This window comes from Pyrgilauda ruficollis, unplaced genomic scaffold (genome assembly GCF_017590135.1).
Source record: "Pyrgilauda ruficollis isolate IOZ18807 unplaced genomic scaffold, ASM1759013v1 scaffold14, whole genome shotgun sequence".
NCBI lineage: Eukaryota > Metazoa > Chordata > Aves > Passeriformes > Passeridae > Pyrgilauda > Pyrgilauda ruficollis.
In genome coordinates this window covers 7,204,360-7,218,001 of record NW_024512543.1, presented here as the reverse complement: position 1 = coordinate 7,218,001, position 13,642 = coordinate 7,204,360, and the positions used below count along the sequence as shown (strand labels likewise).

The following is a 13,642-nucleotide window of genomic DNA, read 5'->3' as shown; positions in this document are numbered from 1 at the left end:
TGGGTCCTAAACAAGTAAGAAAAGATGAGCACCTTTGTCAGGTAAATATTCAGAACTATTGTTGATTTAACTGCAGAATATGATGCAAACAATAGCACCAAAATTTGGGAGTGAATTTTTTTTTAACCTTCACTGGCTACTTACTGCAGCACTACTTTATTGTCTCCTGCTGAGGGTACAGTCATAGAAAGTGCCCAAAAGAGGAGCCATTGTCCCAGGGGGACCTTCTCATGTATCTTCTCAGCAGTGCAAACTATACAGCCATGTCAAATCTAGCCTCTCTACTTTACATTGGCCTGCCACATAATAAGCAAATCACATCTGGGTTCTTGGTCCTTATCTACAAGGTAATCAGTATCCTCCATTCAGCAAAAAGGTTGCCCAAAGCTCCAGAGAGCATCACTGATGAAGGTCCTCAAGCTGAAAATCTTGCCTATGGGCAGGGATTTCCCTGGCAGTACTCCAGGTGTTCAAAGCCTCCACAGTGACCAAGACATACCACAGGCCTTATTACATTGTGCTTTTATTGTACCAATCACCTCAGTGGCGTTCATCTATGTCCATTGGTAAGAGAGATGCATAAAACAAAATGTGTCTCTGCTCAAAGGACAGAGAAAGAACGAATCCCTAATGACAGATATCAGTCACACTGCATAATGCATAACTGGATGAACTGCAGATGGTGCTGTTTTTGTTGAAACCCGAACAACCAAGACAGGTACTGAGGTGGAAAAAATCTATTGGGATTCAATGAAAAAAAATGTATTTAAATATATTTTTCATAACAAAATACCAAACATGAGAAGCTGTACCTTTGCCCCGTGTCCCTGGAGATGGGGGGAGTCTCTTCATTGATATTGTTGCTGTTACTGCTTCCTTTCTTATCTCATTGCTGTTTCCAGTAAATTGTTCTTATCTCAACCCATAATTTTTACCTTTTTTTAACTCCAAGTCTCCTCTCCAGCCCACCCAGCAGGAGAAGTAAGTGGCACTTGGGAGAGTCTTAGTGGGACCACTAAACTGGGAAGTACCATTTCTAAACCACAACAGCACATCAAACAAATACCTCAAAAAATCCTGAAGCAGTTCTTATAATGAGTAAACATTTGTTATCAATCTTCTCTATTGATTAATTATCAATAGTTATAACAACTGAATAATTGAATTATCAATATCTGTTATTTATGAATTATTTGAATGTCCAAATAGCAAATAATAGTACTGTCAACACAGGTTTATTGATATTCAATTTGTGGTTAATGTTTAGTGTCAAGCTAAGTATACTTTGATCATAAACACAACACACAATTGTGCAACAGTAAGCAGGATATAGAGTAAAATATGGTCCTTATCAAGAATGATCAAAAATTCTAAGGTACAATAATTTCAAAGATGTGGGAGACTATAAGCATGGGAAAAGGCAACGCTTAGCTCATTTTCTTAAATGGTGAGAAGGCGTTACTCAGCTCAGCCCAAGGAAATGTGTAAACAGAAATCCTATTCAGAAATCAAAGAAGACACTTCTTCATAATTATCTGTTTTCTGAGTGCAAACTAGAAAGGTACTTCCTGAGGAGAGTGTGCCACTGCCTTTTAACTCTGAAAGCCAAATGGCAGAGGAAGAATGAAGGATCTTGAATCTCCACATGGACCTGTGTCCTCTCAAAGCACCGTGTGGTTCTACATTGCTGCCATCACCACCTACTCATTCCAGCCTCTCGTCTCCACCCAAGCTTCTCCCCTGTTCATTTCCATTGCCTCCACCCTTTTCAAACCTGTTTTAAAGCAGGTTTTGACATTTTAAAATATTTTAAAATATTTTGAAAGCTGTTTCAACCACTTGTTAACTAGAAGCCCCCAGTAAACAAGATGATAATGAAGCCTACTAGGACCACATAGTACCATCACAGTCCTTAAAGTTCATACCAGTTCAAGGAAGGACAGGAGATGCAATGCCACCTGCACTGGTATGGTATTAGAGCACAGTAGCTGAACTCACCTTTCCTTTTGAGACAGAGACGAGCATACCATTTACCTAAGGTTCTTTACTTTCACCAGTCTCTCAATCAGTAAATCACTTCAACTTCCTAATGCCTTTATGAGGCTCCTGGTGTCCTTGCTGAAGCCCTGGCTTTGGAAATGAGGAACTATGGTTTTGAGAACTCTTCTGCTTTAAGACTACACCAAGAATCGAAGGGAAGCCATGAAGCACACAATACCTTTGACCCCCAGAACAGCTTTCTGTTCTTGCACATAGAAACACACAGAAGCCAGCACGGCTGTAAAAAGATGTGTGTACACCTACGTACAACCCATTGATACCTAGCAGAAGAGATGCAATTATTTCCACAGCTGTAAGGAGATGTGCAGAGCAAGTAAGGATCTCCTTGATTATAAATAGCATTGTCCTTTTTAGCGGCAGCTTATGCTGCTATCAAGGCACAGAAAAAGCTTTTTGTCTCCACACTATTTACCATTAATACAATACAGTAAAATTGTATATAGTACAATATGCACTACACTCCATCATGGCCATCAAAGACTTTAAAAAAAAGGAAAACAAAGGAATTAATCTTCCAGATTAGAAAATACAAAATAGGCAACCTGAGGAAAAATAGGTTTATATAAGTGTTTGGTAACAATGAACTGAGGAAGAGCATGAGCAGGCTCAGTTCACATGAGTCGATGAAACCAAAAAAGAAGACTGAAAAGAAAGGAACAGAGAGAAATGCAGCTATGAAACTGATTCATGTAATATTCACTGAGATTATCCATTCAGTTGTTACTCCTATTATTAACTGTGGTTATGACTTTATTACAAACATCAGTCCAGATTGGCCTCCATTTCAACAGGTACCCCAGTAGTTATGCAATTAGTTCTTGAACTTGATCTAATCAGCTTACGATTACAGTGAAAAAGCCCTGCTCCGGGATATGACATCACAGGGAGGATCATCTTGTGATTACTGGCTGTTTTTATACCTGCTTCAGTTTCTTAACCAGTTAGGAAATCCCTGTTTACAGGATTTGTTGCAACCTGGCAGTTATCCATGTAACGACTTCTCTGTCCTCGTGCAGATTCTTCTTGCCAAGCATTTTTCTTGGGCTCTTTTAGGCTTTCCTCTCCATTGATGCAAAAGCTGCCTCTCTGAAGAGGCAGTGACGTCAGGAACCTAAATGAGGTGCCCTGAAGAGACACTAACACTCTTTTTAAAAGGACCACATTCCAGGGTTACTCTTAACCATTGCAAACATCAATGACCATGGGAAACCATTTTACCCTAAAGCGAGTGTGCCATTAGCACTGGCAGCCCAGGCAGCTGCCTGTTGGCACTGACCACATTGCATGAGTGCCCTCTCTGCACAAATTCAGCTGCTACCCTCTCACACCGGTGCTACAGTCAGAGGTAAAGTAAAAGGAAATATACACAGCACATTGTGAGCACATCTTCAATCAGTCTTTTCCATACACACTAGTTTCCTCTGGAGAACATGGCATTGAAAGGGGTTTTGTTATTTTGATGGTCTTACACAGGGTTTAGGTGATATAAGGAAAAACATTGGTACTACTTCCTTCCTTCCAACTTCTAAAATCAACAGGTAGTGTAGCATTATGAGCTTGCTATGAAACTACATAGCAACAGGCTCAGATTTAATAAGGCCCAGATTTAGTACTATAGCTAAAGAGGAGCCTAAAGTTTTATCTATTGAGAATGCTGATTGAAATTATCTTTTCATACTAAAGAAAACAAACAAAAAAAAGTAGCTGTAGACTATTCCAGCAAAAACTTTTTGCAGCCTTAGACTGTTCGAAATACTAATTAGGATGTGTCACCAATTCTAAAGCCTTTTTTTTCTTCTGAATGGAATATTTCTGTTAAACACATGTATGTAGAAAATGTTAAGTTTATCTTTCATTTGTAGCCCATGAAGCAAACAGGTTTCTCTTCCATAGATGTCAATTTGCAGTGTAGAACATATTTGCACTGTAGAAGATATTTTATCTCCTGGAAGATCAGTGAACCCAGCTGCTGAGAAAAGGGCCATGCAAAACCAGATTTGCCAGCTGTGCCAGCCCCTGGCCTACTGTGACTGCAGTGGCAGCCTCTGGGATCAGTGAGTGCTGGGCGTGCTCCAGTGGGACTGTACACAACAAGGCAGGTCTGGGCAGCCACGCTGAAAACAAGACCTGCTCTGGGGAATCTACACAAGACCCATCCAGCTCTTGTTATAAGCAGCAGATGGGGTGAAATGCAGTGGTACTTGGCTGGCAAGTCTCTCCAGAAAGTAACTGTGCCATGGTTAAATGGTGGAAATGCAGAGCTGGCATGAAGCTGGCTTCTGGGAAATAACTGTGGGACGTGGACAGAAAAACTGTGCCCTCTTCCAGTAATCTTCTCTGGAGGACAAGGTTTTGGAAAACAGGAACATGGAGAGCCCAGGCACTTCAGCTTGTTACTTTTGCTCCTGATGCTGTCAGTGACTCCCCATTTTGCTGGTGCCACAGGTAAGCCCTGTTGAACAGTTGCAAAGAAATTGCATCCTCCAGGCAGATTTTGCAGAAATGCTAGATGTGAAGATTTATGACAGCCACAAAGCTGCCTCAGTTTTAAAGCCAGAGATAGAGGCAGGCATATAATAATTAGCATTCTGGAATTCTTGAGATAAATAGAAGGGGGCAGTTGTCTTGGTGTAAGAACTGACATGTCTAATATGCAAAACAGACCTTTTCACACCAGCGTGGAAAGGACCAGGTTTTCTCATGCAGGTGTTTCTGCTGCCCATGCAAGGCAAAGAGAAAAAAAGAAATGTCTGTAACTATTTAGTTAGCAATATAACCCTATAGACCTCCCCAAAGAATAACATCTGAAACTGGGAATGGTGTTTTCCTGTGAAACTGAAAATTAGTATCTGGGTTCCTGTCCAGAGCAAAGCGAGATGACAAGTAACAAAATAAGATCCCTTAATGGCCTCCAGAAGCAAATAATTTGGGGTATGACAATTGAATGCAAACCCTACTGTTAACTCAGAAACCACATCTCTCAGCCACAGACCTCAAGAACCACAGACTTCTTGGGAGACTGGGGCAGGGAAAAGCATGGTTCAGTGTTTGTCGTACCCCAAAGCGTTTATTATAAGCCAGTTCTGGGAATATGTTCTCAATTCAAATGAGACTTTGGACTGGTCTGGTGTCACTATTCTTTTAAATTTTCACTAGGAAAATTTAGCCAGACTCAAACATGCCTAGAAGTTGCAATGGCTATGTCTTCATGATATGTACTACTTAGATTATTGTTACCTGATAGCCTTCACAATTGGCAAGCAATTCTTTCTGGTTCATAAGTAAGCCTTATTCCTAACAGACTTTCACGCATATTAGTAGCCTAATCTTTGTTATTATGCTTACACCATGTACAAACACAACCTTTTGTCTGATACACAGGGAAAAGGTCAATAGCACGATTATAGGTGATTGCCACAGCTAACCCATAATAAAAAAATAAGTCCTGTGTTATATGTCCATGTGCAAGACATGGACACTGTGGGTAGCAGTCCCTCTGCACAAAGAGGCCCATTACGTGTGCAGTGCCACAGCTGAAGGAAAGAAAAGTGTACTCATGCTTGACTGGCAGTCTTCCAAAACCAGATCCTGAGTCCAACAGAACACCAATGGCTTTTTGCAGCTGGAATTATTTCTTTCAACTCTCTGTCCTCATCTCTGTCTCTCTTAACAACTTCAAGTTGTAAAGAAATAGTAATTAAAACAAATAAATGTGATCCACATGAAGAATTGCACTACACTCTCGTGCTGGTTTTCTTATTCAATGTACTGCTTTTTAACAGTCTCATTTCTTGTGCTGTATCACACCATGTGTTATGGCTCTACTAACAAAATTATTTGCTCTGAGAGAGCGTACATGCACAGAGGAGATAAAAAGTCACTGACTCTCTGCTGTGACACTGGTAACTTGGTCCTGATTCTCAGAGGGTAAACAAAATGTGATGCTCTCTTGCACACAATAAAGAAAGGCAACTGGAATGGGGAGTGGATGAAGCAGCTCCTCTAAGACCCTGTCACCTTGCACTGCTTCTTCTGCCTCTTTCTAGAAAACACATTCTTCTGCATCTGACTTTGGAAGAAAATCTCCAGTGTGATAGCTTCAAACCTAAAGTCAGGTAATCAATCATCTGCCCAAAATGAAGATACAGGATAAAGACTAATAAAAGATAAGCAGATAAGATAAATAGCTATGGATTTCTGGAAGTTCTGTTGTCCGTAAAAATGTAAAGATCATAATTTCCAACCATTAAAAAATGCTGAGAAAGAGAGAAACATCTCTGATTTTAAGGCCAGAGGCACACATTTGGTCATCAGCTCTGCAGGTGGTTGCCTTGATGCTATTGCCTGTCAAGGCAGCTTAGAAATTCCCTTAGGGTAGTAGCATGCCAGAAAACTGTTCAGGTGAGATAGAAATGACAGACAAGGAATTGAAACATCCTTTCACTTTTTTCTAAGGATTTGCTGTTTTCAAGAAAAGGCAATATCCCTGTGCTAGACACAATGGCAGAAAACCAAGAATTTAATAGGAATCTCAATTGGAGGCAAATATATTTGCTGTGTTCACTTGGTCTTATTTGATATACAAAGGTTAATATTCACTTCCTTTCCATTTTGTTCCTGACTTGTTCTTTCTGAGTCAGATATTTGAGATATTGAGCTTTCTTTCTTTCTCCTACCTAACAGCTGAGATTTTTCTCTCTTCACTTCCACTTTCACTCATTCCAAGCCCTCAGAAACATTTCAATGGTACTTGTTTATCCTGAAAGTCTACTTCAAACACATTTCAGTAAAATTTTGACAGAAAAAGAATTTGTTTAAAAATAAGATATATAATGCTCCTTCTACCTTTTATTTTCTATAAAGCAAAAGGAAATTCAAAAACTGCAACTGAGAATTAACACCTGAATTTGTTCATCAATCTGCCTCTGAACCTTGTTAGCAGTTAAGGTACTTTACAGTACACCACAGTAGACATTTGCTATTTCCACTAATAATAGCAACATGCTATAAACCAAAATGTATTGTTTATATAAAAATGCATTCAAAGCATAGTCCTAATTCAAATATTCATCAGTATTTGAAACCATGGTGTCACTTCATACTAGATACCAGTTCCAATGCCAGTAGCAAGCACATGTTCTCTGCTTTCAGAACCGAACTACTAAAAAATGCAAAGAAAGACTGCGATACTCACACAGATCTGCCTTTCTCAGATTTTTCATTCTTATGATTTTCACAAAGAATGAACAGCAGGGGCATTCATCACTCTGCAGAAAAATGAAAAAGTTTATTACCTACATTAACGTTAAACTGTTTATGCTTCATAAAACACACTCTTCCACAAATTCCTGTAGCAATTCTCAAAACCATGCAGCAAAATTGGAAGATTAACTGCTTGCACTACTTTGGAAGTGAAAATCACATCTACATAGAGTTTAAAAAATGGAAAAAGTTTGAGGGAATATTCTACTGTGTATATATATGTCATTGACAGAAGAAATAAATTTTTGTGTCACTGTTTGGTGAGTGAGGCACCATCAGCAGAATGCAGCACAACATGAAAAAAGTAGATGCAAAAAAACAGCTTTGGAAGAGATGTTAACAAAACTTCCCCACTCAAACCAGATGCTGGATATTTGCAGAAGGATCATTAGCTGAAACGTCAAGTGCAGAAGGAAAGGCAAATAACAGATCTGACTCAAAACAATTATAAATTCTTGCAGATTTTAGTATCTGAAACTTTAGCTATTGCTTCACTGAAAGCATTAGCTAGTTCCTCTCCCATTCTCTGCTAGCAAAATGACTCCACCAAATTCCTTAAGGGCGTTATGTCACTTCTCTCCTTTTTTCCAGATAGGAATTTGATCCAGGTGAGAAGTTACAAATTCTCCCACTACTCTCAAATTATGATAAGCTGACCTTGGTATGTTTTTATGTCTGACTCCAAAAGAGAAGGGCATGTTTTAATGTAATCTGTCTGGGTTTACGTTCTGGGTGGAAAAAGACTCCCTTCACCCCTCTATCTCTAAGAAGTCTCTACTTTTACTCTTGATGCTGTGTCAGTGTTTAAGGGAAAGGGGAAGAGCAGAGAGGACAGTCTCTTTCTTCACTTTCTATTCATATTTTCCACAAAAAGACCATTGCCAGGTTCTGTTTAAAAATATTAATTTGTAGATGCTTAGTGTTTCTTTGACCAGATTGGTTAGATATTCACATGTGTTATTTCTTAAGCCATGGGGATGCCCCATTTGAGATCGGCAAGCATCAATACACATTTATCTCAACACATATCCATGTATATGGAGAGAAGCTTTATAATCTTCATTACACAACCAGGGAAGCAAGGCACAGAATAATCAAATAACTTGTTCACAGCAAACTGAAGGTTAATTTCAGAACTGAGAAGGAGACACAGTGTGTTCATTCCGTGGAGCCCAACAGTCAGTTTTAGGGCTTTCCCTCCACAACTTACCTTCTGTCAAACAAATAAACAAACAAAAAAAAGATACACCCCTCCTCAACTTCTGAGACAGATCAAGATTTTTTTTGTGCATCAGTCATGGACAAATATGAAACTAAGACCATCACTATTAATCACTGGTTTTAGGCAGTGACCTTCTTATGTGCATCACTACCAGGTGGCTGCTAGCACAGCTACCTGGACGCCATATATGTTTATAGTCACAGCTGGCAGATGCTGCATTGTGAAAGAGCACAGCTTTCATAATGCTTGGGTCAAACCACAGATTCATCCCAAATTCACAGAAAGCTCCTGTGAAGCACTTCAGAAGGTTCCCAGCCTCTATGTCAATCATCCACTGTGGCTGAACTTCATTACCAAGACTGCTTCCACAAGGCAACTAATATCAGCAAAGGCATAAGTCATCCTTACATAAATATGTGCATGAAACTAGAAATAAAAGCTCACAAGTCCTCTTGTCCTGACCAGAATTCCAGCCACAAACACACCCCAGGCCATTTTAGTTCCTACAGCTTTCACACCCTTACCTCACGAGCACTCCAGTATGAGCCCATCCTGCTCCCAGCTGCATAAAAGTCAGAGATGGATTGTCACTTCACTGTCAGAGGCAACAGCTGTGATTCACAAACTACCTCTGCAAAATTTAAGGAGGCACCTGCTGAGGAGAAAGTGGTATATCCAAGCCCCACCTTCCTCATTGCATGGAAGGGAAAGTATGAGAAGAAAAGGGGAGGGAGTTTGCTGGGTTTATTTGATAGCTAAATACCAGGGGTGTGTGTTTGGGGAAGGCTGTACACACCAAGGTGCCAAGAGTTATCAGCAATTCAAGATAAGGGGGTGATAACACACAGTGCTTATGCATGGATATCTATGTTCTAGAAGCCTCAGCAATTAACAAACCAGAGAAGATAATAGTAGCTACATGTAGACACACAGCACCCCAATCAGCAAACAAAAGTATCACAAATGAAATAACTCTAGAAGGCCTTTTCTTCAACGAAATTATATTTATTTTCCTTTTCTTGGAGATAGAGGGCCTGAAATTGCTTACTGGTAGATATTTCCCCAATTTAATTTGCATATTTGTTAGTGGGATATAAATTTTCCTGCTTTCAGAAGACTTCCACAAACACAAAAGTTCAAGGCACACATTGACTCATCTTAAATGTTAACATCTTGATATTTTAAACACAATGCAGTGTCATCCAATTGCGATGTAAAAATGACACCAAAGTCTTCAAATTTCTGGCAGAAAATTGTGCAGCAGCAGATTAATAGCCATTGTATGGGTCCAGCTGCTAATATGCCCAAACATCTTATATGAAATCACCTCTTCAGAACTGCAGGAGGTGATACTATACGCTCAGAGCAGCCACAACCTGTCTTCCCTTTTCACTCTCACAAGCCAGGAAAATACACAATAGAGTCATTTCTGACCTTACAACTTTTTTCTGAATGAAAAGTACTTAAGTAAGCAACCATTTTACGATTAGGGATCTATCCTCAATAACCTTTCAATTAAAGAGATGCAAAAGCTTCAAAAGAAGTGTGGCCAACAGGTTGAAGGAGGGGATTCTGCCCCTCTACTCTGCTCTTGTGAGACCTCACCTACAGTGCTGTGCCCAGCTCTGGAGCCCCAGCACTGGAAAGGTATGGATCTGTTGAAGCAACTCCAGAGGAAGAACATGAAGATGATGAGAGGGCAGGAGCACCTGTTAATACCCAGTTTATGGAAAAATATGTTTTCCCCTCAGGTAAATCCTTCCCCTCAACACCCCCTCCCCCCACCAAAAAAAAAAAAAACCCAAAAAAAAAAAAAAAAAAAGCCAAAAAAAAAAAAAAAAAAAAAAACTCCAAACCCCAACAAAACACAACCAAGCAACACTGAGAAGCTGTGGTGGTTTGATATTGGCTGGCTAGCAGGTCCCCACCAACATCACTTTATCATGCACCCCATCCTTTTCAGCTGGACAGGGGAGGGAAAACTTAATGAAAGGCAAATGGATTGAGTTAAGGGCAGGGAGAGATCACTCACCAATTATCATCAAGGCAAAACAGACTCAACTTGGGGAAGTCAGTCTAATTTATTACAAATCAAATCAGAATAGGATAATCAGAAATAAAACTTAAATTGTAAGACACTTTTTTCCCCACCCCTCCCTTCTTGGGCTTTACTTTGCTCATGATTTTCAGTACCTCCTCCACCCCAGCAGCTTCACTTTCTCCATTGTGGGGTCTCTTCCACAGAAAACAGTCCTCCAGGAACTTCTCCAGCCTGAGTCCTTCCCAGAGGCAGCAGTTCATCACAAACTGCTCCAGTGTGGGTCCTTTCCATTGGGGTGCAGTCCCACAGAAACACACCCCTCCAGCGTGGGTCCCTGCCAGCAAACCTCCAGTGTGGTCTCCTTTTTCCATGGGCCACAGGATCTGCTCCTTCACAGACTTCCCAGTGTCACATCCTCCTTCAGGCATCCACTTGCTCCATGTGGGTTTCTCCAGGCGTTGCAGGTGAATATCTGCTCTACCATGGGCCAGCAAGGACTGAGAAGGACAGCCTGCCCCACCATGGTAATTGAACAGCCAGTTAAATAGCTATTAAACAATTGTTTAGCATAGGATCAGGGGAATCTCAGCTCCAAAGTTAGAGCACCTCCTCCTTCAGTGACATTCGTATCTGCAGGCCTGTTTCTCACGTGTTCTCATTCCTCTCTCCCACTGCAGTTGATGTTGCACAGGGTTTTTTCCTGTTTTTAAACACATCATCCTGGAGGCAGTACAACTGCTGCTGATGAGCTCGGCCCTGGCCGGAGGTGGGTGAGCCTTGGAGCCAGCTGGCATTGACTCTGCAGGAGATGGGGGAAGCTTCTGGCACCTTCTCACACTGGCCACCCTTGTGGGCCTCTGCTACCAGAACCTGGCCATGCAGAGCTAACACAGCACTGTTCCGCCGAGGCAGGGAATGACGGGACCACCCCGGTGGTGTAACACCAGCCAGAAATTAAACTCCAAATAAGCCACCCCCTCTCCCCCTCTCCCATCCGGTAAGGGAGGGAAAAAGGCGAGATTTATAGGTTGAGATAACAATTTACTGAAAGCAAAAAACAGTGGGACAAGAAACACACAGTAACTGCAGAAATATTAATAACAAAAGTATACAAAAAGGGGTGTCTTACCCACAAAAAATGTGTTCACTAGCTCAGCTTAGTACCAGGAAGGGAAACGATGGCCCAGTCTCCTAGGCCTCTGTCACCTCTCCTACCCAAGGGTTCTCTCTGCAGGAATTTCCTCCACAGGAAGTGCTGCAGGGCATGGAGCTGGAGAGAACCCATCCCAGACATTCGCTGTCAAGTTCCTCTGCTTGAAAAAAATCTAGTAGTAGTGCCGGAACTGGCATTTGAGACAAAACTAGTGTGAACATATGAGACACCATGCCAGTGGCTGAGAAGCTACCTTTTCTGGTTTCCTTCAGATCATCTGAGATTTTAGGGTGCATCACAGATTCTGAGATGGGACGTAGAAAAGGTAAAGCAGGCTATGTGAGACATCTACAGAGAGCTGTTTCCGTCATCTTGGGAATATGCATTTTCCAACCAGTCTGAGGCTGGTAAAAGCAGGTAGGAGCATGTGCTCACCATTACTGAAAAAGTTCACAGGCAAAATCAGAATATCTAATCCTGACAAAAATATTTCCAAAAAGGAACAACCATTAAGAATTGAAACTGCACCGGAGTTCCTCAGAGCCTGCAGAATTTACAAAGCTGCTGAAATGCCCAGAACTTTGCAGTCATGGAGTCATATATATTGACAAATATAATGATATCCTCCCTGGCAGGCATTAAGGAGTCAGTCATGATACCAATTTTGACAGGTCAGGTATCTTATTTTGAGCTCATGAGTGGGTGCTCAAATAAAACAGTGAGCAGGATTTTAGAATATAAGGCAGAAATTATCTATGTACTTGTTGGAGAATTTGTGGAAAGCAGATACTCTTCTGTAGCTCTTGCTTGCTTGTTTAGGCTCTGAGGAACTCCTGTAAGGCTCATCTTGGCTGACCCTTGAGAAACTCCTAGACATCAGCATCTGCCTTTCTTTCACAATGCTTCTTTATGTAAAACCAGTAAAAAATAACTTCTTAACCAGCTCCAGATCTAGAAAAGAATACCTGTCTCGCTCCAGTTACCTCTAAGGAAGAATTCACCAGAAACAGAAGCTCCACATCTGTCTCTGCTGGACTTTTCTTGGCCTTAAGTGTGTTTAAGTATGGGATACACTGTGATGCAGTGAACAGAAAATTGGTATCTTACTGCATGTCTCCAGTGTTCAATTACCATGCTTCCTGAAATCCCCTTCACATGCTCTCTGATTTCATAATAGTTCAATACACTATACTGAACAAGTTCCAGATGATGCTAAAGCAAAATTGCATTTCGGGAAGATAACTGCAGAACATATATGTGATCTGAGACAGGACACAGTTGGTTGTGAGAGGAAATAGCAATAGTCCTTCAAATCAAATTTCTAAGTTTGATTTAATTGATAAGAATAGATGATCAAAGACCTAAATGGCCACTGATCCATATCTCTGTTGTCCAACACAAATTTGAAAAATTAACATCCTTCATAAAATATTTATTTCATGACAATTCATGACCAAAAAGAAGCACCTGGGAAACAAAACTCTCTAACAGTAGAAGTCCATTTCATTCAGGTTATTAAAGCTAAGTAAAATGTTCTAAATTGATGCTGCATGGCAACCACCTTTTGTGTCTGAAGAGGGCTTTATGGTTTTGCTACCAATAGTCCCAATGAAATGCCAAAATATTTTGCATATGAAAAAATATTAGCAACTAGCCACCAAGACCATAAGAGATTGCAGACAAGGAGAGCTAATGCTATTTCCCTATCACACACAGCTGAATCTTCATCTTTTGAATATCAGAGTGAGATGGTATTAACAACAGAAACTGCTGAGTTTAATACCACAATTCTGGATGAGATTGAGAAGGTTACTTAGAAAGCTATGGCCCCTGTCAAGAATGAAGTATTTATCACATGTATGCTGTCTTGGCAAATGCTTAGTAAGGGACAGGGAAATGCTGT

The 13,642-nt window shown here is 40.7% G+C and overlaps 1 protein-coding gene across 1 annotated transcript in view; it reads right to left on the bottom strand.

Moving 5' to 3' along the window:
- The window catches only part of LOC121349480 (cytosolic phospholipase A2 epsilon-like), a 32,948-nt gene extending 23,852 nt beyond the window's left edge, over window positions 1-9,096 (bottom strand). The window contains exons 1-2 of the mRNA XM_041459969.1: window positions 9,070-9,096; window positions 7,256-7,328 (exon numbers count right to left, since the gene is read on the bottom strand). Of these exons, the coding sequence (XP_041315903.1) occupies window positions 7,256-7,328; window positions 9,070-9,096 (100 nt within the window). The remainder of the gene's footprint in view (window positions 1-7,255; window positions 7,329-9,069) is intronic.
- Between the last annotated feature and the right edge of the window lie 4,546 nt (window positions 9,097-13,642).